General features: G+C 41.0%; 1 protein-coding gene across 3 annotated transcripts in view; it reads left to right on the top strand.

Annotated features, from left to right (window-relative positions):
* Positions 1–21503, top strand: part of LOC126188162 (coiled-coil domain-containing protein 102A) — a 133525-nt gene extending 112022 nt beyond the window's left edge. The window contains exons 9-10 of one of the 3 annotated variants that reach the window (XR_007537826.1): positions 709–823; positions 20738–21503. Coding sequence is in view for 1 of the 3 variants with exons in the window: in XM_049929676.1 (XP_049785633.1) it covers positions 20738–20828 (91 nt within the window). In the remaining 2 variants the exon portion in view is untranslated. Of the gene's footprint in view, positions 1–708; positions 824–1287; positions 1380–20737 lie in introns of all 3 variants that reach the window. The other 2 variants (XR_007537825.1, XM_049929676.1) reach the window with 2 other exon arrangements.
* The last annotated feature ends 763 nt before the right edge of the window (positions 21504–22266 follow it).

Genomic DNA, 22266 nt, shown 5'->3' with positions numbered 1-22266 from the left:
TAATATCTTGATAATAAATGTGTACTAATGTCTCATTGTAGTTAGTTGCTAGAATTCCAATTATGCTCTGTAAAGACTGCTTATGCTCTGTAAAGACTGCTGGTTACCCTGCCGGTTTGAAACAGTGAATGAAATGATCATGCTCCATAATTGAATGCTGAAGTATGTGTTTTCTTTGTTGTGATCTAAATGATGTGGATAATGTCAGTTGTCTTTTGATAAATTGTCCATCTTCAGAAGAAGACCAGTCTTTAAATTATGTTCTACAAAGAGAAAGAACAGACAGAAATGTCAATATGCCTAGTTATCTAATTCATTGATATCTGTTTCTTTGTAGCTAAATATTTTTAAATAGAAGAAAATATTTAAATTCTTTGTACAAAACTCAGTTGTAGAGCATATTAGATCTTTTCATATTATTTGTCATGTTGACATCTAATTTTTTGAGACAGAATAATTAATCGATAATGAATCAGCTGCACAAATTCTTTGAACTGTTTATGATATTTGTCAATGTGATCTGTTGCACAATGCAAACTCTGTTTTGCTGGAAGAGTGGAGTGTCAAGCAGTACGAAATGAACTCAGTCACCAGAAATTTGGTATTAAACTGAAATTCAGTAGAGTTAATTTAATTATAACTTCATAAGGGTTTGGGAAAGCTAACTCATCTTGTACAGCAGTCAAGCAAGAGAGTGGGATTTTTCAGAGACAGCCTGTGTCTTGAGGAGACCTCCTGAGAGCATGCTGTCCCTGCCAGCGAAGCTCTTGGCAGGGTCCTCTATGGCGACAGCACTATAGGCACACTCTGAGTGTGTTGCCAGGTAGTGTCATTACACTGCATGCTTGTAGTCACATGTGCTGAATGACAGCTGTTTAGCTGCAATGATTTTTATTTTCCCCCAAGCAAGTCTCTACTGTATTAGGAAGGCAGTGTTTTTGTTACTGCTTATAAATCTCAGAAATGTTAGTAGCATTTTTACTGTTCCTTTTAAGTGTGCTAAAATATATTAGATATATGGGCCTTAATAGGTATACTATAGTGTGGAACAATATGAACATTTTACCAACAAAATATAAATAACATCCACCCAAAAGCATTCTTGTATTCTAGAGCTTTTAGTGTTTTGACTGACTGATGTGTGATTGGCATTAAAAATATTATATGTGCTTTAGCTTTATTGTTGGCATGTCCAGGGTGCATGTAGTTGTTTTCCGTCTGTCAGAGTAGCATGACAGCACATTTCAAATTCATTTCTCTGATGCAAGTTCATGTTCTGGTTGGCAGTAAATATACCAGCTCTGTCACTTTCCTGTGAAAAATGTGGGATGCACCATAATGGACTACTTTCTTACCAGCTTCTGTTAAATGATTACTTGGTAAGTTGTAAGCTGATGCATTTTTGATGCGTGATACTATATAAAATCAGTCTCTATTCATCTAAATTTCTTAACTGTAGAACACTGCACACTGTTTCAGATTAATGTTATTAGTATCTGATGTAGGCATGGATTGTCGAGGAGTCACAATTAATTCACAGAAGAAAGTGACAATAGCAGTAAATAATTTATTAAATAGTTTTGTTTATTGAACCCAAGCTCTTGAGTTGTTTACATTCCTTGTTCAGTAGAATCAGAATCATCTGTAATAATAAGAAAGCTTTTCTTAGTTTGTTGTAGCGAATGTTGGTGATAATGGTGGTGGTCATTGTGATGTTGGTAGTTGTGGTTGTGGTAGAAACAGTACTCCTGCATGCTAGTTCATATCCATACAACAGACGTTTTCCTTTTGGTATGCTGTGCTGCTGGCTTATCTTGAGGGCCGACTTCTTTAAATGTCTTTGTCAGTCATATGAAATGTTATAGTATCACGTGTTTATGTTGTTGATGATTGAACACAAAAACAAAGATAAATTCATCATGTCCTTGTAGAACAAGAGATTTTGCACCATAATAGATTTATGCAAAGTATACTGCAAGAGAGTGGCTACATTCTTTATATGTTAAACAGTAATATTTTCTAATGCATTGGGCAGTTCATGTATTTCATTTTGTATTCTACTGGTTCCTGCTTTAACACTCAGTCCAAAGACTGGGTTGGCAGCAGACGTTCAATCTTTATCTCCTTCAACCTTCGTCTTTTTATTTTTTATTTTTAGAGAAGGACTTCAATTCTAAACTTGTCTTTTTTGCAGTTGTGATCCATAAATACCATGATCTTCCACTTTTAATGACTTTGTCATTAATAATGCTATATGTCTGTTTGATTTTTGGGAAATCTGGTTATGTACTCCTGTTGAACTAATACATTGGATAAACTGTTAAACTGTGAGAGACTCAAAGACACCAAAAAATCTTTGAATATGTTTAGGAATGTTTTAGAATGATTCCTTTAACAGTGCTGCACTGCATTGGTCCCTATTCCTGTCCAACTGAGCTGAACATGGATTATCGAACCCCAGGAACATTTTATCAGTCAACAATAATTTGCCATAGTGTCTATTCCAGCATTTAGTAAATAAAATCCATTTACTTTGCTGGTATTTATATTTTGAAAAAGAGTGTAGAGATTTGAACACTAGTAGCTCTTGAATGTAATATTTTTAACTCAAGTTTTTAGTTTTCTTTTCTTTTGTACAGCATGTGTGTTACCCACTTTGTGCCATTGTCCAGTTGACATTTATTTTTGGTTGCTTCATCATATCACACACTGTTTTTAGCTGCTTCATTATCTAACTGAACTAATAAAGTGGCGATGAAATAAAATACTATATTGCAGATTGCATGTGTTATTTTCTAATTAAGAATTCTACTTTTTGTATGCTCTGGTGTGCTGGTTATTATGTAGTTCATGTTTGTTGTAAGATGGTACCACATTAATACTAGCATGATAAATTAAAAACACTGGATTGTAGAGTGATAAAAGACTGTTCTTTGTGAATTGTTTGTTGAGAACAATCAAAGTTCATCTGTTATCACATAAGTAACAAGATTACCATAAGCAAGGAGTATTTTAGGGTTTTTTATTTCAAGTAAAATGATTTGGTAATTTTTTTCAGTAATAAAATATTCACATTAGTTTTGACTATAAAGTGTTGATTGTATCATTTATAAGAAACGTACACAGAAAGAATTGGGACAAATAATGAAGTTACAGCATGACAGATTGGGAAGGAAGTCAACAACAGAAATGTAACAACATATGAGTATCAACATATGGGATGTTTCCAGAACGAAATTTTCACTCTGCAGCAGAGTGTGCACTGATATGAAACTTCCTCGCAGATTAAAATTGTGTGCCGGATCAAGATTTGAACTTGGGACCTTTACATTTCATGGGCAAGTGCTCTACCAACTGAGCTAACCAAGCTTGTCCCACGACCTGTCCTCACAACTTTAATTCCGCAAGTACCGTGTCTCCTATCTTCCAAACGTCACAGAAGCTCTCCTGCGAAACTTACAGAACTAGCACTCTGTAAGGTTTGCAGGAGAGCTTCTGTGAAGTTTGGAAGGTATGAGACAAGGTACTGGCAGAATTAAAGCTGCCAGGACGGGTTGTGAGCTGTGCTTGGGTAGATCAGTTGGTAGAGCACTTGTCCACAAAGGGCAAAAGTCACGAGTTTGAATCTTGGTCTGGCACACAGTTTTAATCTGACAGGAAGTGTCATCATCATATGGGATTTGTGGACACAAAAAAATGGGAGTGGCAGAGGGTTAAGATGACATGTCATAGGAAAGAGAGAATGGGAGGAGTAGATGTTGACAAAACAGTGCTGGGAAAAAAGAAGCAAATTCTGAAGAGGACAATGAGAAAGAAAAGGAAAAGCAAACAATATAAGAGATGATTGTGAGTTGCAGTCCAGTGGTTCCTGTTAAAGTTATGAAGTGTACAGCTGTGTAGGAGGAAGAATCCAAATTACCTGCTGGGGGAAAAAATGATGTTGACTCTTCACTCCAATCCAAAATGGAATTGTAAACAGTGATTCCATGCCAGTTGGATAATGAAATGTATTTTGTTACTGCTTTCGGCCATATGCAACAGGAATAACAGGGGAGTAGATAGTGTAGATAGTGGCTGGTGGACACACAGGACAATTTCCATGGTGATAGTGGTTTTAATGACAAGAACCTTATGACAAAGTAACAGAATCAGAAAGGGCTTAAACTGTTATTGCAATGATACAGAGATTGGGAGGGTGGTGAAAAACTACTAAAGTAATACATGGAGAATATTGAATAGGCTGAACCCCCTTTCAAGCCAGGTCAAGAAAAGTTTAGCTCTTGGGCAGCACATGACTGGTGCATTCTGGGTCAGAATGGTATTGTGAAACAAGAGAAACACATTAAAGTAATTGTTGAAGCAGTCTTCAGTTTTGAGGGTTACTGAGGTAGCATGGGACATAGTGCTGTGGAAACATGAGACTTGCATACATTAGTGAGATTGAAATGATGAAAATATCAGCATTATATCAGTACTAAATGAGGAACTGATGGTCACTAGACTGCAAAAAATCCATTTCTAAGTAAATATAATGAAAATGATAGTTGCTAATCACCATATAACGGAGGTGTTGAGTTGCAGAAATGCACAACAAAAAGACTGTCGGAAAGTTAACTTTCAGCCAACAAGACCTTTGTCACACACACACAAACAAACAAACACACACACACGCACAAGCACAAGCACAAGCACAACCACAACCACAACCAGTCCCTGGCAGCTGCCAGTGTGTGTGTTTTTTGTTTATTTTTGACAAAGGCCTTGTTGACTGTAAGCTAACTTTCTGACAGTCTTTTTGTTGTGTTTTCCTGCAACTTGGCATCTCTGCTTTATGTTGAGTAGAAACTATCTTTTCCATTATATTGTTACATTCCATCCTGGATTTTCCATCGTTTCATTTCTAAGGAAACTGTTAAATATTTGGCATGCTCAGAGGCCATTCAGATTATATTGTGGTGAGAGGAAATGTGTAACATTATGTCTGAGTTTTACTCAACATTTTGCAGTTAACGTCCATTTTCTTGCTGTCGGCACTTCAGTATTTGCAAGCGTACTGCCACCATCCTAAACCGTGGCAACAATGAAGCCTAGATAAAGTTCTTAGTTTACCCATCTCCCATAATTAATGATAAGATAATATAATGAAAATACATTTGCACACTTACAATTCTGTACTGTTTATGCACATCGTGATAATTCCATATCCATAAGTCAAAAGTTTGGACCTCATAGTCATTTATTATTGTTTGTTATTTTATATACCCATTGAGTGAACTAAATTATGGGCTTTTAGACTCACCAGTGCTTAAATAAATTGTTTTTCAAATGTCAAAGGACTGGTTTTTCTGTGTGTACCATGAAACAAAAATGTCCGTAGCTTCAAAACTATTGATCCTAGGAAGCTGAAACTGGTGTCACTGGAAAAGTCCTCTAATTTGATATGTAACACAATAATGCTGTAATATTTGCTTGATTTTACTAAAATCCAGAAAAGTATGTTTATGTTTACAAAAAGTGGTTAAATTTTAAGATGGATGAAGAATTGATTCTTGAGGTATAAAATTAAGAATATTATATTATACAAAAGAACTAAGAGATTTTAATAACAAACTGTGAAACCAATACTTTCCTTCAAAAATCGAGCTGAAGTATTTGGCTTACTAAGAACTGGGTTATATATTATTAATCCTGCATTATAAACCTGATGATATATTTACATAATAAAAGTTGCCGTAAATGGAAACAACTCCACAATGATTACTATAATGAACATAATTTGCATTCTCTCTCTTCTTCTCCTCCCGGTGTGTGCCTGACGGCCACCCACACATTTGCCGCATAGCAGGAGACTGGCTAATGGGTAATTCCCAGCCCCGAGTTGGCATTTAGAGCCCGCATGTACCCCCTGGTACAGGCCAGACCCAGGGAGGGGTGATTTCCTGAGCTGTTACCTTCCTTCTCTGCCAATTGGTACCTCCATCTTTCGTTCGGGAGGTGTGACCTAAGGTGATGGCAATCACGTAAGGCGGGGGGACTCCCCTTTGGAGGGCCCCTGCTGGAAGGAGCGCACCATCAGAGATGCTGGCAATCATGGGGGACTTCTTCCCAGTGACTGATTTTCCTTCTCTTCCTCAAAGTGTTTCCCATAAACAAAAGTGGAATGAGTCTCCTGCCTCAGGAATGAGTCTCCTGCCTCAATGTCTCTTCCTGTTGCGCCTCGATTTCTAGTAGTCTCATGTTTAGACAAAAACCAGACTTTTGCTACTGTTAACCCCTTTGTTATACAGAAAGGCGTGGATGGCATCGCCGGCCCTGTGAAGTCATGCTCTCGTCTCCACAATGGTACTCTGCTTTTGGAAATTGATAGTGCTCTCCAGGCCTGGAAACTGCTCAAGGCCCAATTCCTCCACGAATATCCTCTAAAAGTGGTGGCTCACAGGACACTTAAATTGTCCCGCGGTGTTATCTACACCCGGCTGTTGGATGGTTTGACGGAGGACAAAATAACGAATTATCTATCGGATCAAGGCATTACTGCTGTTCATAGAGTTATGGAAAAAGGAAGCTGCCAATTTGGTGCCCACACGCACATTGTTCCTGACTTTCAATCGGTTAACGCTTCCTACCAAGATAAAGGCAGGCTGTGAAGTCATCTCTGTGTGCCCTTATATTCTCAATCCGTTGCAGCATTGTAAATGTCACCAGTTCAACCGTACCAGCGCGTCATGTTAAAACGCAGCCAAATGTGTCACTTATAGCAGGGATGCACACAAAGGCACCTGTCCCCCCCACTCCCCCTCCCTGCATTAATTGTCATGTAGACCATGCTGCTTCTTCCCGTTCTTGTCCCGTTTATCAAGACGAGCGGGCTGTTCAGGAGATAAGGGTGAAGGAGAAGTTCACTTTTCCTGTTGCCCGGAAACTGTTGGCAAGCTGTAAACCGGCTGTCCCTTTGTCTGGAAGCTACAGCACCATGTTAGCCTCTCCCCGTCCCACAAAAAACATGGCTACGCAAACTTGTGACTTGCAGTTCATTTCGATGGTGGCAAAGTCGCCTCGCCTTCAAGCTGACACTCCATCTCCCGCTTCTCGGGCTGTAGATTCTGCAACCCCTCCTTCGCCCTCACTGGCGAAGATGGTTGCAATGCAGCCAGCGAACCGTCCATTCAAAAAGGAATATTCCTGGGAAGATTTATTGCGTACTCCGAGTTAAACAGTCTTTCCCCTCTCCGACTCGTCGGCACTCTTTGACTCATCGGTCCCTTTCAACTTACCGACACCAGGGACGCTCCATTTATCCTGCTGAGTTGATGGACGAAGATCCTCCACCTGTGGATTGTAGTTGCCGTCCTCCCTCGACGGCTCGCCCTAAGCAGCTGTTGAGGTAAGTGTTTCTTCTTCATTCTCCGGTGTTCTTAAATTTTATGGCCCTTTTACAACGGAATATCTGTGGCCTTTGGTCTAACAGGGTGGACCTCCAGCTGCTCCTGCGATCGCAGTGTCTGCTTGTAGTCTGTCTCCAAGAAACCAAGCTACATCCTCAAGACCATTTTGTTCTTTCCCATTTTACTTTGCTACGGATGGATCTTCCCCTTACGGGAGGGATTCCTTCTAATGATGATGTTTGTCATCGTCCTATCGCCTTGCACATCCACCTGCAAGCAGTTGCTGCCCGTGTTTTCCTTTCGGCATTTACCTTCTCCCTCTGCAGCATTTACATCACTACATCTTCTGCTGTCACTAGGGCGGACCTGATGCAGCTTGTTGCTCAACTTCCTCCACCCTTTCTGCTCCTTGGTGACACCAATGCCCATCATCCTCTCTGGGGCTTGCCTGTCGCCTGCCCGAGAGGTTCTCTTTTGGCAGATCTTCTTAATAATCTTAATCTCGTGTGCCTTAACACCGGCGAAGCCACGTTTCTCTCTGATTCCACGCACACTTATTCCTCTCGATCTGTTCTGCCCAGCTCGCTCCATGTCTCGAGTGGTGTGCTCTTTCCGATACTCACTCGAGTGACCACTTCCCTTGTGTGACTCGCCTGTACAATCATACCCTGCCACAGCTCATTGGAAATTCCCTCTTGCTGACTGGAGGCTATATTCCTCCTTGGCAGTCTTTGACGACCGACTGTTTCCCAGCTATGATGATCAGGTCGAGCACCTCTTGGACATTATTCTCTCGGCTGCTGAATCCTCTATCCCTCATACTACTACTTCTCCCCGTTGGGTCCCAGTCCCTTGGTGGACTGTGGAGTGTGGCAATGTGATTTTTGCCCAACGACGTGAGCTTCGTGTCTTTCACCGTCATCCTACGTTAACGAACTGCATCCGCTACAAGCAACTATGTGTGCAGTGCTGTTGCACTATTAAGGAAAGCAAGAAAGCGTGCTGGATTTCTTTCACTAGCTCGTTCAAAAGTTTTACTCCGTCCTCTCTCGTTTGGGCTGGCCTGCGCCGGCTTTCCGAGACTACCTTCCACTTCCCGATTTCTGGTCTGACTGTGGCGGGAAACGTCATAGTCGACCCTGTCGCTGTTTCCAATGCTTTGGGTCGTTATTTAGGAGGTTTCAAGCTCCACCCACTACCATTCTGCCTTCCTTCCTCGGAAACAGGTGGATGAGGCTCGTGCAATCTCTTTTCTCTCTTTGAATCGATAATGCTACAATACTCTTTTTACCATGAGGGAGCTCAAGCATGCTCTCTCCTCATCCAGATCTTCTGCTCCTGGACCCGAAACAATCCACGTCCTCATTCTGCAGAATCTTCCCCCTGTGGGAAAACGCTTTCTCCTCGATACCTACAACCGTATTTGGACTGACAGTGTATTTCCCATGCTTTGGCGTGAAGCTACTATTGTTCCCTACCTAAGCCTGGTAAAGATAAATCTCTTCCTTCTAGCTATCATTCAATTTCCCTTACCCACAGCGTGCATGGTCAATGGTAGATTAGTGTGGTGGCTGGAGCCACACCATCTTCTCACTAATGTTCAGTGTGGGTTCTGAAAGCTCCGCTCTGCGCTTGATCGTCTCGTCACCCTGTCGACATTCATCATGAATAATTTTCTGCAGAAGCGACAAACAGCGGCCATTTTCTTTGATTTTGAGAAAGCCTATGATACATGTTGGTGGACAGGCATTCTACGTATTATGCACACATGGGGCCTCTGCGGTCGTCTTCCCACTTTCATCTGAGAATTTTTAATGGACCAAGTCTTCCGGGTACGTGTGAGTTCCTCCTTATCCCACACCTTTTCACAGGAGAACGGGGTGACTCAGGGATCCGTACTGAGTGTCATCCTCTTCGCCATAGCCATCAACCCTATTATGGACTGCTTTCCAGCTGGCATTTCCGGCTCTCTTTTCGTGGACAACTTTGCTATTTTTTGCAGCTCCCAGCAGACATGTCTCCTGCAATGCTGTTTTCAGCATTGTCTGGACTGTCTCTATCCGTGGAGTGTCACAAATAGTTTCCGCTTTTCTACTGCCAAATCCATTTGCACTAACTTCTGGCAGTACAAGGCGTTTCTTCCACCGTCCTTGCGACTGCGCCAAAATGCTCTCCTGTTAGTGGATGCAACGAAGTTCTAAGGGCTTACGTTCGATAGGAAACTCAGCAGGTCTCCCCACGTGTCCTACCTGGCAGCACGCTGCAGCTGGTCCCTTAATGTCCTTTGTGTATTGCGTGGTATTTCTTGGGGAGCTGACCGTACTGTCCTCCTCTGCCTCTATCGATCTCTTGTCCGCTCCAAGTTGGATTATGGATGCATAGTCTACTCCTCTGCAAGGCCTTCTATCTCAAGCTGTTTAAATACAATACACCATTTGGGGATCCGTCTCGCCACTAGTGCCTTCCGTACTAGCCCAGTTGAGAGTCTCTATGCAGAAGCCAGTGAACTACCACTGTCACACCGGCGTGACATCCTACTCAGTAGGTATGCCAGGCCACCCAACCTTTGACCCCTTTTTGATGACATTCTTGACTGCCAGTACGAGATATACATTTCTTCTCTGCGGCCTCCTGGCATCCAATTTCGTCACCTGCTTCAGCAGCTGCAGTTCACATTTCCTGCCACTTTCCGAATGGGGGAGAGCCCTTCATCACCTTGACTTCAGACAGAGGTTTGTGTTTGTCTTGACCTCAGCTCATTCCCGAAGGATTCAACTCCCGAGCTGACCTATCACTGCAAATTTCTCGAACTTCGCTCACAACTTGCTGATAGCATATTTTTGTACACTGATGGTTCGAAGTCCGCCCATGGTGTTGGCTGTGCTTTTGTCATCGGGGCTGATAAGTTTCAATACCGGCTTCTCGACCAGTGCACAATTTTTACATCAGGGCTTTTTGCCCTCTATCAGGCTGTTCACTACATCCGTAGACACCAGCTCACTCACTGTATGATCTGCTCTGACTCCCTCAGTACCCTTCAGAGTCTAGATGATCCTGATCCAGTCCCCCCTATCATTCGACAGATCCAGGACTGCCTCCATTTGTTCCTAGATGGGTTTGTCTGGGAATGACACTTCTGATGCTGTAGCCAAGGCCGCCGTCCATCTCGGTTGACCTGCCTCTTACTCTGTTCCCTCACAAGATATTCGTACTTTTCTCTATCAGCGTATCACATCACTTTGGCATGACCATTGGTGCTCCCTTCTTGGGAACAAACTCAGAGAAGTGAAACCTCTCCCTACAGCCTGGTCGGCTTCCTCCCGGCCGTCTCACCGTGAGGAAGTAATGTTAGCTCAGTTGTGAATAGGGCACTGCCACTTTAGTCACCGCCTCTTGTTGAGTGGCTGTCCTTTCTGTAGCCAACCGTTAACAGTCAGACATTTCCTGATCCTCTGCCCTTATTTTAGCCACTCATGTCTCATGATCAGGGTCGGTCTGCCGCCCGCTTTGCCAGACATTTTAGCAGGTGATGTGCAAGCTGTGGCTCACGTTTTAAGTTTTTTTAAAAGCAGTAATATGGCAAAAGAGATTTGATTTCTACCTGGTGACTCCGGTTTCTTGTCGATGTCTTTTAGATACTCTTCCGTAATGTCTTGATGTTTTACATTTGTTTTTTTCTTCCTTTTTTTATTGGACCTTGTAACGGTTTTTTCCTCTCGTGGTCCCAGCATTCCCTGGTTCTTTACTGGGTGCTTATGACCTTGGATGTTTTTCACCCTAACCCCCCACCCCCCCACCCCACCACCACCACCACCACCACTAAAAAAAGGAGCCTTTTGAACTAGCCCTGTGAACAGCTTATTTGTGGAGGCTGGGGTCTCTCCACTGTGGATCAGGTGCCAACAACAGCCTGTCAAATAAGCTACCCACAATCACAGCATCTTATCTGTCTTTTTGATATACATTCCATGCCTCACTTTTTTTCAGAGCTGTCGCATTCACATTGCCTCTAGCTATTGGTTCTTGGAAATGACGTGAAAACATGAGTTTCCACTGAAAGATTATGGCTTAAATGTAGCCCAAAATTCAGACACTGCACTAAGTGTGTGTCATGCGAGTCTGTCTGATGAGTTTTGAGTTACTGAATTGGGACAGTAACCTTATTTCATTTTACTGGTGTTCTTCTGTTGTACATAATTCAAAATTTGACAGCACTGGTTTCATGAGCAAAACTGTATAGCCGCTTGGGTGTCATGATTTTGTTTTTAAATAACCTTTGTAAACTATAGAAGTAAGTCATTTTGAGAATTTCTCCAAGGCTGTTGCAAGCACTTTTACCATGTGCTGTGAGAAAATATATCATTCTGCATCAATATTATAATCAGTCTTATGATTCATGTGTTGAGAAAGAGAGAGAGAGAGAGAGAGAGAGTGTGTGTGTGTGTGTGTGTGTGTGTGTGTGTGTGTGTTTGACGCTAAGATCAACGTTGACTGGAAAACATTAAATGCCACTGTGTTGTGACATAATTCAGATACTCAAGTTCAGCATTATAGATGTTAAAGTACACAGCAAAAGGATGTGGAATAGCTTGGCTAATGGTCCAGTGGTAGGACTGCATTTCATCTTGAAGTACAAATTAGTAATTTCCACCAAAATCATGGGTTTTAAGAACTTGTTCCTCTTGTAAGTTATTTTGTATAGCCAGAAAACTGGTTTGCCTCACTTTGGAAACCAAATGTGACCTAACAACAAAAATTTCAAACTTCCTCGCAGATTAAAACTGTGTGCCCGACCGAGACTCGAACTCGGGACCTTTGCCTTTCGCGGGCAAGTGCTCTACCATCTGAGCTACCGAAGCACGACTCACGCCCGGTCCTCACAGCTTTACTTCTGCCAGTATCTCGTCTCCTACCTTCCAAACTTTACAGAAGCTGTCCTGCGAAACTTGCAGAACTAAGGATACTGCGGAGACATGGCTTAGCCACAGCCTGGGGGATGTTTCCAGAATGAGATTTTCACTCTGCAGCAGAGTGTGCACTGATATGAAACTTCCTGGCAGATTAAAACTGTGTGCCCGACCGAGACTCGAACTCTGGACCTTTGCCTTTCGCGGGCAAGTGCACTCCGCTGCAGAGTGAAAATCTCATTCTGGAAACATCCCCCAGGCTGTGGCTAAGCCATGTCTCCGCAGTATCCTTTCTTTCAGGAGTGTTAGTTCTGCAAGTTTCGCAGGAGAGCTTCTGTAAAGTTTGGAAGGTAGGAGACAAGATACTGGCAGAAGTAAAGCTGTGAGGACCTGGCGTGAGTCGTGCTTCGGTAGCTCAGATGGTAGAGCACTTGCCCGCAAAAGGCAAAGGTCCCGAGTTCGAGTCTCGGTCGGGCACACAGTTTTAATCTGCCAGGAAGTTTCATATCAGCGCACACTCCGCTGCAGAGTGAAAATCTCATTCTTTTCAACAAAAATTTCATTCTGTGATGGTAAATTTAACATCATCAATAAGCACCTAAACTAATTAAATTACACTTCAGATGTTAAAAGTATCCCTCTCGTATCTGAGGAAGTTTGCATATTCAGTACAGTTTACCAAATAGTTTTTGCCATCAATCTCCTAGTGAATAAGATTACTGAGAAGATAATTTATATGTTTTTCCACTTTGGGCTCAGTATGTGTCGTATAACAGTAGAATAAAAAATTCCATACTTGTTTGGTGTAGTACTATATTTGCAAATTAATTTTTCTTTCAGCACATCCTTTCTCCAATTTCAACTTTAGGCAAACAGAATTATGAAAAAAGCAAATATATTTTTTGAGGAAAAACAAGACAGCAGTTTTGAGAATTTCAGGATAAATTTTTAGATTTGTTCAAGATTAAGCTCATTGCATATCAAATTAAAGCACAGTTACAGAGCTTTATAATCACTCCCAAGTCAGTTCTTAGCTTCAGTAGTTTTGTAGTTAGGCTCAAGTTATGTCTCACGCCATTTAGAAAGTTGGACAATTTTTTGTGTTTTGAAACCCAAAAGCAAAAAGCTGGCAGTATTTGTTAACTGCTTAGATACAGTTAAACAACAAAACATTGAACTCTGGAACATCAGGGTCCAAAAAGTAACGAAAATTGATTGATTTGATATGGAATCAAGCTTCAACAGTAGTGAACTGGCCTCATCACAGTCTGACTCATTAATGATCAAAGTACACGCTCCAGTTAGATTAATGTAACCACCAACTATGTTTTATGTCATCATGCAGTAATCACGCACAGACAGCAGATGGCGGCACTAGCTGTGGAGGGTATATAAAGCATGTCAGGTGGAGGGGGGGGGGGGGGGGGGGGGCAGGGGTGGAAAACTGTGCAGTCATTGTCTTAATGTGGAAATGAAGTGATCAATCTGATTTCCAAAAGGGTATGGTCAGTTGGTTTTCGGGCCAAGGGCGGAAGCATTTCCAAAATGGCTTTGTTTGTGAAGTGTTCGCATGCCATTGTGCCTTGAGGTATACTGTTCACAGCAAAATAGTGTTATCCAAAACCAGTGCTGAGTCAACTGTAGTGCACCATGACCATAAGTGACAGGTGTGAACTGGCTGTGGAGACATGTACGGGTGAATAGATGCACAACTGTTGGCAACTGACTGCTCAGGTGAAACAAGGGGCTACTAGCAGTATCTCCTCAGCAACTGTTCAGTGAATGTTGGTGCGTATGTGTCTCTTCAGCAGGCACTTGGTTCACGCACCCATGTTGACTGTTGTTCATTGGCAATGAAGGCTGGAATTTGCATGCCAATAGCACAACTGGATGTCCACTGAGTGGTGACAGTTGGACCTTTCAGTTTAATTACATTTTAAGCTCCGGTGGACAGATGACATTGACATGTATGGCATGAAACATCTGGAACTAAACATCATGCAACAATTGTTGGAAAAGTTGACAATGCAATCCAACAAGCAGTCAGATTGTCCTCTCTCTTTTTTAGGATGGCTATTGTTTTACATTCTTGATTTTGAGAAGTAATGTAGAAAATATAATTGATTATTCATCACTAATGATATGATTAATGAATTGGAGCTAATAGCTTTAGGGGGTATGTATAAGGCAACGTGTTACATTGTTGTCCCCATACAGCGCACTATGATTGGAGCAACACCATACGTTATGTAAGAAATTTATGTCAGTAGAGGACATTAGTATGTTTTTATTAATTGTACCTGGTTAAATTAGTCTTATCATGTTGATCTTCTGTATTTTACAGTGATGTTACCAGATCTTCAGAAAAACAATCTGTATGAACTTTTATACAGGGTGTCCGAAAAGTCTTTCCCTGATTACATAAATTGATACCTCAGGCAAGAAGAAATATGAAACTGGTGTCTAATTGTTTACAAACTATCAAAGTTTTTTTCACACATCAGTAAACTTCCACATGAGCACCCTTGGTAGCACGTAGCACATCTAGGTGATATTCAATTTTCGTCCACACATTAGTCAACATCACTGGAGGGATCGATTCAACGACTGTGTTTATCCGTTGCCGCAGGGTTTCAAGATCTGGTGCACGTGTTTGGTAGACCTCGTCCTTGCAATAACCCCATAAAAAGAAGTCTAATGGGGTTATGCCAGGAGAGCGTGGAGGCCAAACTGTTGGCCCATCACAACCAATCCATCGTCCAGGAAAGGTCATATCGAGATAGGCACGGACGTCCAAACCCCAATGACGCGGTGCACCGTCTTGCTGAAACAAGACATCGGGGTGATACTGAACCAGCTGAGGAACAGCATACAGTTGCAACATGTCCAGATTCACTGCAGATGTGATGGCAGCCTCAGCGAAGAAGATTGGCCCGATAATTCGATCGTGCAGTAGCGGGCACCAAACATCCACCTTTGGACTGCCTCTGGTGCACTCCATGACCTCTCCAGGAGGTTGTGAACCCCAAATGTGCACGTTATGGCTATTCACTATTCCACTGACAAAAAAAGGTCGCTTTGTCGGAAAAGGCAATTCGTCTGAGATAACCATCGTTGTCCTCAATATGTGATAGCATTTCGACCGCAAAGTCATATCGACGTATGCTGTCATTGGGCAACAAGGCCTGAACGATTTGCACTTTGTATGCACAAAACAATAAACGTTTGTGTAAAATGTCATGGAGGGAGCTTTTTGGCATCTGTAATTCATGTGAGGCCCTGCGCACCAATTTATTCGGACTTCGCAGAAAGACTGCCTTACAGCTTCCACCCTGTCTGCTGAGGTTCTTGGTCGACCAGACCTCGGAAGGTCAGCAACAAATCCTGTGTTCTTGAACTTCTCATACCAGGCTTTAATGTTCTTGACATCAAGTGAATTCCTTCCAAATGTTGTCTGGAAGTGTCTCTGCACTGTGGTTGGTGATTGTGTCTCATGGTACCACAGGACACACTGTGTCTTCTCCTGATTGGTTAACATGGCTTCTTGGGCACTGCACCTCATCCACCACTTACATACTGCAAACCTAAAACAGAAAAAAAAAAAAACATTGATAGTTGTAAACAATTCGACACAAGTTTCATATTTGTATCTTACTTCTAGCCTGAGTTATCAATTTATGTAATCAAGGAAAGACTTTTCGGACACCCTGTATTTCTTTTAATTATTTAGTGGTTCACATAACTGCTATAGTACAAGTGACTGCACTTGACATCAGATTATTGCTGGTTTTCAGATTGGTATGTAACTACATTTTATCAATATGATCTACAGTTTTTTTAAATATTTGTTATGTACCAATTCTGTTTGGACCATTGTATGAAACAGTTAATGAGCTTTTGCATGGATCACTTCACCGCTAATGTACACTGTGTGATCAAAAGTATCCAGACGCCTGGCTGAAAATGACTTACAAGTTCGTGGCGTCCTCCATCGGTAATGCTAGGATTCACTATTGTTTTGGCCCACCCTTAGCCTTGATTACAGCTTTCACTCTCGCAGGTATATGTTCAGTCAGTTGCTGGAAATGGCAGCGCGTTCTTCAGGGAGTGCTGCACTGAGGAGAGTTATTGATGTCCGTCGGTGAGGCTTGGCATGAAGTTGGCATACCAAAACACCCCAAAGGTGTTCTATAGGACTCAGGTCAGGACTCTGTGAGGGCCAGTCCATTACTGGGATGTTACTGACGTGTAACCACTCCGCCACAGGCCATGTTTTAGGAACAGGTGCTCGATCGTGTTGAAAGGTGCAGTCATAATCCCCGAATTGCTCTTCAACAATGGGAAGCAAGAAGTTGCTTAAAATATCAGTGTAGGCCTGTACTCTGATAGTCCCATGCAAAACAACAAGAGGTGCAAGCCTCCTCCATGAAAAACACAACCACACCATAAAACCACTACCCCCAAATTTTACTACTGGCTCTACACACGCTGGCAGATAACGTTTACCAGGCATTCGCCATACCCGCACCCTGCCATCTGATCACCACATTGTGTACCGTGATTCGCCACTCCACACAACGTTTTTCCACTGTTCAGTCATCCAATGTTTACACTCATCGCACGAAGCGAGGCATTGTTTGACATTTACTGGCATGATGTGTGGCTTATGAGCAGCCGCGCGACCATGAAATGCAAGTTTTCTCATCTCCTGCCTAACTGTCATAGTACTTGCAGTGGATCCTGATGCATTTTGGAATTCATGTTTGAGGGTCTGGACAGATGTCTGCCTATTACACATTACGACCCTCTTCAACTGCCAGCGGTCTCTGTCAGTCAGCAGACGTTTTTATGCTGTACGTGTCCCTTCATATTTCCACTTCACCATCACATCAGAAACAATAGACCTAGGGATGTTTAGGAGTGTGGAAATCTGGCATACAGACATATGACACCCAGTCACCTGATCACGTTCAAAATCCATGAGTTCCACAGAGCGCCCCAGTCTGCTTTCTCACGATGTCTAATGACTACTGAGATCGCTGATATGGAGTACCTGGCAGTATGTGGCAGCACATTGCGCCTAATATGAAAAACTTATGTTTTTATGGGTGTCCAGATACTTTTGATCACATAGTGTATGAACAAACGAATTGTATGTTGACATTGCTTAATGTGTTTTAAAAAGTAATCTGCAGTTATACCCACTGATTTCATTTTATTAAACAAAGGGTTTAAAACTACTACATCGGAAAGAAACAACTTTGATTAGTTTGTAAAATAGGGGGCATTACTTGCACTACATGACACAAACAACAACAACAACAACAACAACAACAACAACTATATGGTGACATGCACTGCTTTGAGTTTGTCAGATTATAGTTTACTCAAATGGCATGTTGACTATGATGGATCATTGCTGTTGGATAATGTAGTATTTTACATATTGTTTTATATAATCAAGTCTGATTCTGTAATTTCCTTATATTTTAGCAATGGAGATGGCTATTTATAGCTGAAATCTGGATATGCAAGAATAATAAAAAACCAACGGAATTGGGACTGATGGCTGTGTTCCTGTCCTTCCTTACAAATGAAGTGTCACATTTTTCCTGGTTGCTAGGTTGAGACAAATAATCTACAGAAGTCATCATAGAACTGCCATATTGATGATCATTTAGTTAACACTCTGATATACATTTGGAAGGAAACCGCTTTTACAAAAGTAATCCCCAAAATTGTTTCATAAAAGTAGTATGGTTTGATATGAAGACAGTTGGATGCACTGCCCATTATTTTCTGTGGCCATACCCTACAGTATTAGGCAGCACCACCACATCAGTTACATACAGCACTGTCCTTTAATACTTGTGCTTCTGTCTTGAGTTCTCATCTGTTTTTCTGCAGTGTCTTATGTGAAAAGTGTAAAATGGAGACATGAAATAAAAGAATAAGTCTCCCTTTCTCTTCTAGCTTACCTCACTCCTATTATGAATATTACCATTTCACACCAATAAATTTTAGATACTTTGCTGTACAGTGAGCAACCCTAAGTCTTGTAATTCCTGAATTCCAGTTCTTTCACAAATTACATATGCTTACTTCTCAATTGTTCAATAGTTATTACTGAGTAAAAAGGTGAAATTATCATCAACCAGCTGCTTATTTTGTATACTGCCCTCCTTGACTGCACATAGCCCTGTTGGAGGTGATATGTGGTTGCTTTCTTCTGACTTGAGAATTGGCTCATCCAGCCAGTTAGAAAGGACTTACAGTTAATGAGGAATCTGAATCAAATTGTGATTTGGCTCCCTTTACTTCCACAAAGCATTGCAAGATATTAAAAGTGGATTTTGTCACAGGAATAGTTATATCTGCAAGAGATTAAGACTCAGATTTGCAATCTGAGACTTATTCGCTGAGATAAACTGTGACTGTTGGTGAATCTGAAATTGAGGAAAATGAAGAGGATGGGAAAACACAGCTGTACTGGATGGAGTGTAGGTTGATAACCTGTTTAGCAGAAGAGTAACAGCTGGTAGATATTCGTACCTGGGAGTAATAGGGTGTTGTAAAGGAAGTGGGATGATCTCTTCGGTTCATAATGGGTAAAGTGAATAACAGGTTTCTGTTTAGTGGTAGGTCACTGAGAAACACCAGTTTGTCTACAAAAGAGATATCTTAAAAGCATGTGTTGCTTGTATTAAAATACTGATAATATAAGTGGGATTCACATCAGTGTAGATTAACAGATGATCATATGCTCATACAGAGAAGGGCCATGCGAATGATCGTATAGCTGTTAGCAAGGGAGTGTAACAGAAGTACTATCAACTCACCTGGCAGACACTCAAAAAAACTATTCATGTTTCATAAAAACCCACTCAGAAAATTCCAGAAATTGGGTTTTAGGATGGAAAGTATGAATATTCTCCTGCACTCTATGTTTCCCTTCTGAAGAAAATGTGTAAATTAAATTAGACTTAACAGCTTTTATGGAGGTATATAGGTGATCATTAAAACTTTATAGTAATTCACAGAGTGTAGATGTATGTGGAGATAAAAATGGTACAAATAGAGTCGGTACAAGAGAAATACAGAATGGCAGTGCCACTGATTGATGTCATTTTAGAGACTGGTTAATGTCTTGAATGTATATATGAAATCTCAGGGAAATAAGTTACATAAGTTGATCAACCAAACTGAAATATATCAAAAGTATATTTTTGGAGCACACAGCATCAAAGTGGCCTAGGGGGTTAGCTTCATGTATTTGCAGAAGATAGGTATATGTTCTTTAAATTTACTATAAGAACTATTAACAGCTATTTTGTTTAGGTTGTTGTGTCTTTGGCACATCCTGATGGTTTTAGTACTGTTTATACACCTGACTGAGCAAGTGAGATGTCTTGATGCTAGACATTTTAATTTAACGTATCATACAATGGATGTAGACACTGCTCCATATACTCCTATTGGCTAAATACCTCATCTGAAGACCCCATTCTCCATTGGAGATGATGATCTTAGCACAGAGGAACTAAAGAGCTTGTTGTTTGACATTCCTTACTTTAGTACCATTGTGGAGTCACAAGGTAAACATAATAAAACGTTTTTCGTATAAGAAATTCCTGAAATAACTATAGAAATTGACAGTGTGGAAAGTGATGTGTCAAGTTGGGATTATAGGTGATTTTTTCTAGACATGATTATCCTGGATTTTCCATTGTTTAGTTTGATAGTTATAGTGAGACATAAGAAAATTGCTTCAGTTTGCGGGGATTTTTGAACAGTTATATAACAGTTATATGTATGTTTGTAACATAAGTGCTACAACAGTATATTAGTGTATAAGTAATACAAATGCTGCCCTAGAAGAACCCCAAGTGCAAAATCAGCAAACAATAAAGGTATCTGAAACTGTTAGTGTTATTTGACTGAAATCCAATTTATTAATAACACATTTTTCTCTGTTGCTTAATGATATTTCTGTTTGAATATCTGTTGGTTATCAAATCATGGAAAGCTTGTTTTTTGTGTAGGTGGTGTCATATAGTAGCAGTGGTACCTTATCGCCAAACTTTATTAATTTTCAAATATTTACATTGAACCAGTCATTTGACCTTTCTCAACTGAAGCACATGTGAATTTGGTGGACAATGTATAAATGTTGGAAGGTTGCATTTTGTATGAAAAGAGGAAATGATAAATAATAACACATATAATGACTTTTTTTGATAATACAGAAGAGATTCAGAGGTTTTCATTGCAAATAGAAATTACATTGCATTTGTGACCTGCTTACTCATAATGGTAGTTTTGTTGATGCCTAGTTTGTATCAGATGTGGTAGTGAAGCTGCAGTTGTCTTTCTGGTCTTTGTCGTATTCTGTAATCTTTAAAAATTACTAGTTGAGGCAATGTCTAACTGTTCATTAACTTCCAGGTTCCAGGTTCCCAGTTCTTCAAGTTCTCATCGTAATGGCCAAGATTTTGCCTTTCGTGGAGAACTGAGTGATGATGAAGTTATATATTAAATGATTTGTGGGTATTTGTCATTGCACTTCCATTTCTGGTAACTTGTGAAAACATATTGCAATACAACTGTATAGAAATGGCATTTTTTCAAAATAAGTAAATAACAGTTGAATTTATAGTAACTAGGAAAATATAGCTTCAGTGAAGCATATAGTATTTTTCTATATATTTGACTGTAATTCATGGTGGAATTGAATGACTGCATTCCATTGCATATTTGTGCTATTAAAACTGTAATTAGACAAAAAGTGGTTGACATATTGAATGATGAATTAGCAGTTGTGATCATTTGTGTGAGCTCACTTCAGCACTTACAATTTAGAAAAAAATAACAGCAAATATTTCAGGAAAAAGTAGCTGTCTAACAAAGCTCACTTCTCAGATCTTGGGTGCTCTTTCATATCTGAACATTCAAATGAAGCAGAACAGAATGCTAATCATCTGTGAATGAACTGTGCAGTTTTATAATAGACACATAATGGCAGAGGTAGTTGCCCTTCTTAAGATCTACATCTACATCTACATTTATACTCCGCAAGCCACCCAACGGTGTGTGGCGGAGGGCACTTTACGTGCCACTGTCATTATATCCCTTTCCTGTTCCAGTCGCGTATGGTTCGCGGGAAGAACGACTGTCTGAAAGCCTCTGTGCGCGCTCTAATCTCTCTAATTTTACATTCGTGATCTCCTCGGGAGGTATAAGTAGGGGGAAGCAATATATTCGATACCTCATCCAGAAACGCACCCTCTCGAAACCTGGCGAGCAAGCTACACCGCGATGCAGAGCGCCTCTCTTGCAGGGTCTGCCACTTGAGTTTGTTAAACATCTCCGTAACGCTATCACGGTTACCAAATAACCCTGTGACGAAATGCGCCGCTCTTCTTTGGATCTTCTCTATCTCCTCCGTCAACCCGATCTGGTACGGATCCCACACTGATGAGCAATACTCAAGTATAGGTCGAACGAGTGTTTTGTAAGCCACCTCCTTTGTTGATGGACTACATTTTCTAAGGACTCTCCCAATGAATCTCAACCTGGTACCCGCCTTACCAACAATTAATTTTATATGATCATTCCACTTCAAATCGTTCCGCACGCATACTCCCAGATATTTTACAGAAGTAACTGCTACCAGTGTTTGTTCCGCTATCATATAATCATACAATAAAGGATCCTTCTTTCTATGTATTCGCAATACATTACATTTGTCTATGTTAAGGGTCAGTTGCCATTCCCTGCACCAAGTGCCTATCCGCTGCAGATCTTCCTGCATTTCGCTACAATTTTCTAATGCTGCAACTTCTCTGTATACTACAGCATCATCCGCGAAAAGTCGCATGGAACTTCCGACACTATCTACTAGGTCATTTATATATATTGTGAAAAGCAATGGTCCCATAACACTCCCCTGTGGCACGCCAGAGGTTACTTTAACG

Source organism: Schistocerca cancellata, chromosome 5 (assembly GCF_023864275.1).
Source record: "Schistocerca cancellata isolate TAMUIC-IGC-003103 chromosome 5, iqSchCanc2.1, whole genome shotgun sequence".
Lineage (NCBI taxonomy): Eukaryota > Metazoa > Arthropoda > Insecta > Orthoptera > Acrididae > Schistocerca > Schistocerca cancellata.
The sequence above is the reverse complement of the archived record's forward strand: the minus strand, read 5'-3'. Positions and strand labels throughout refer to the sequence as shown.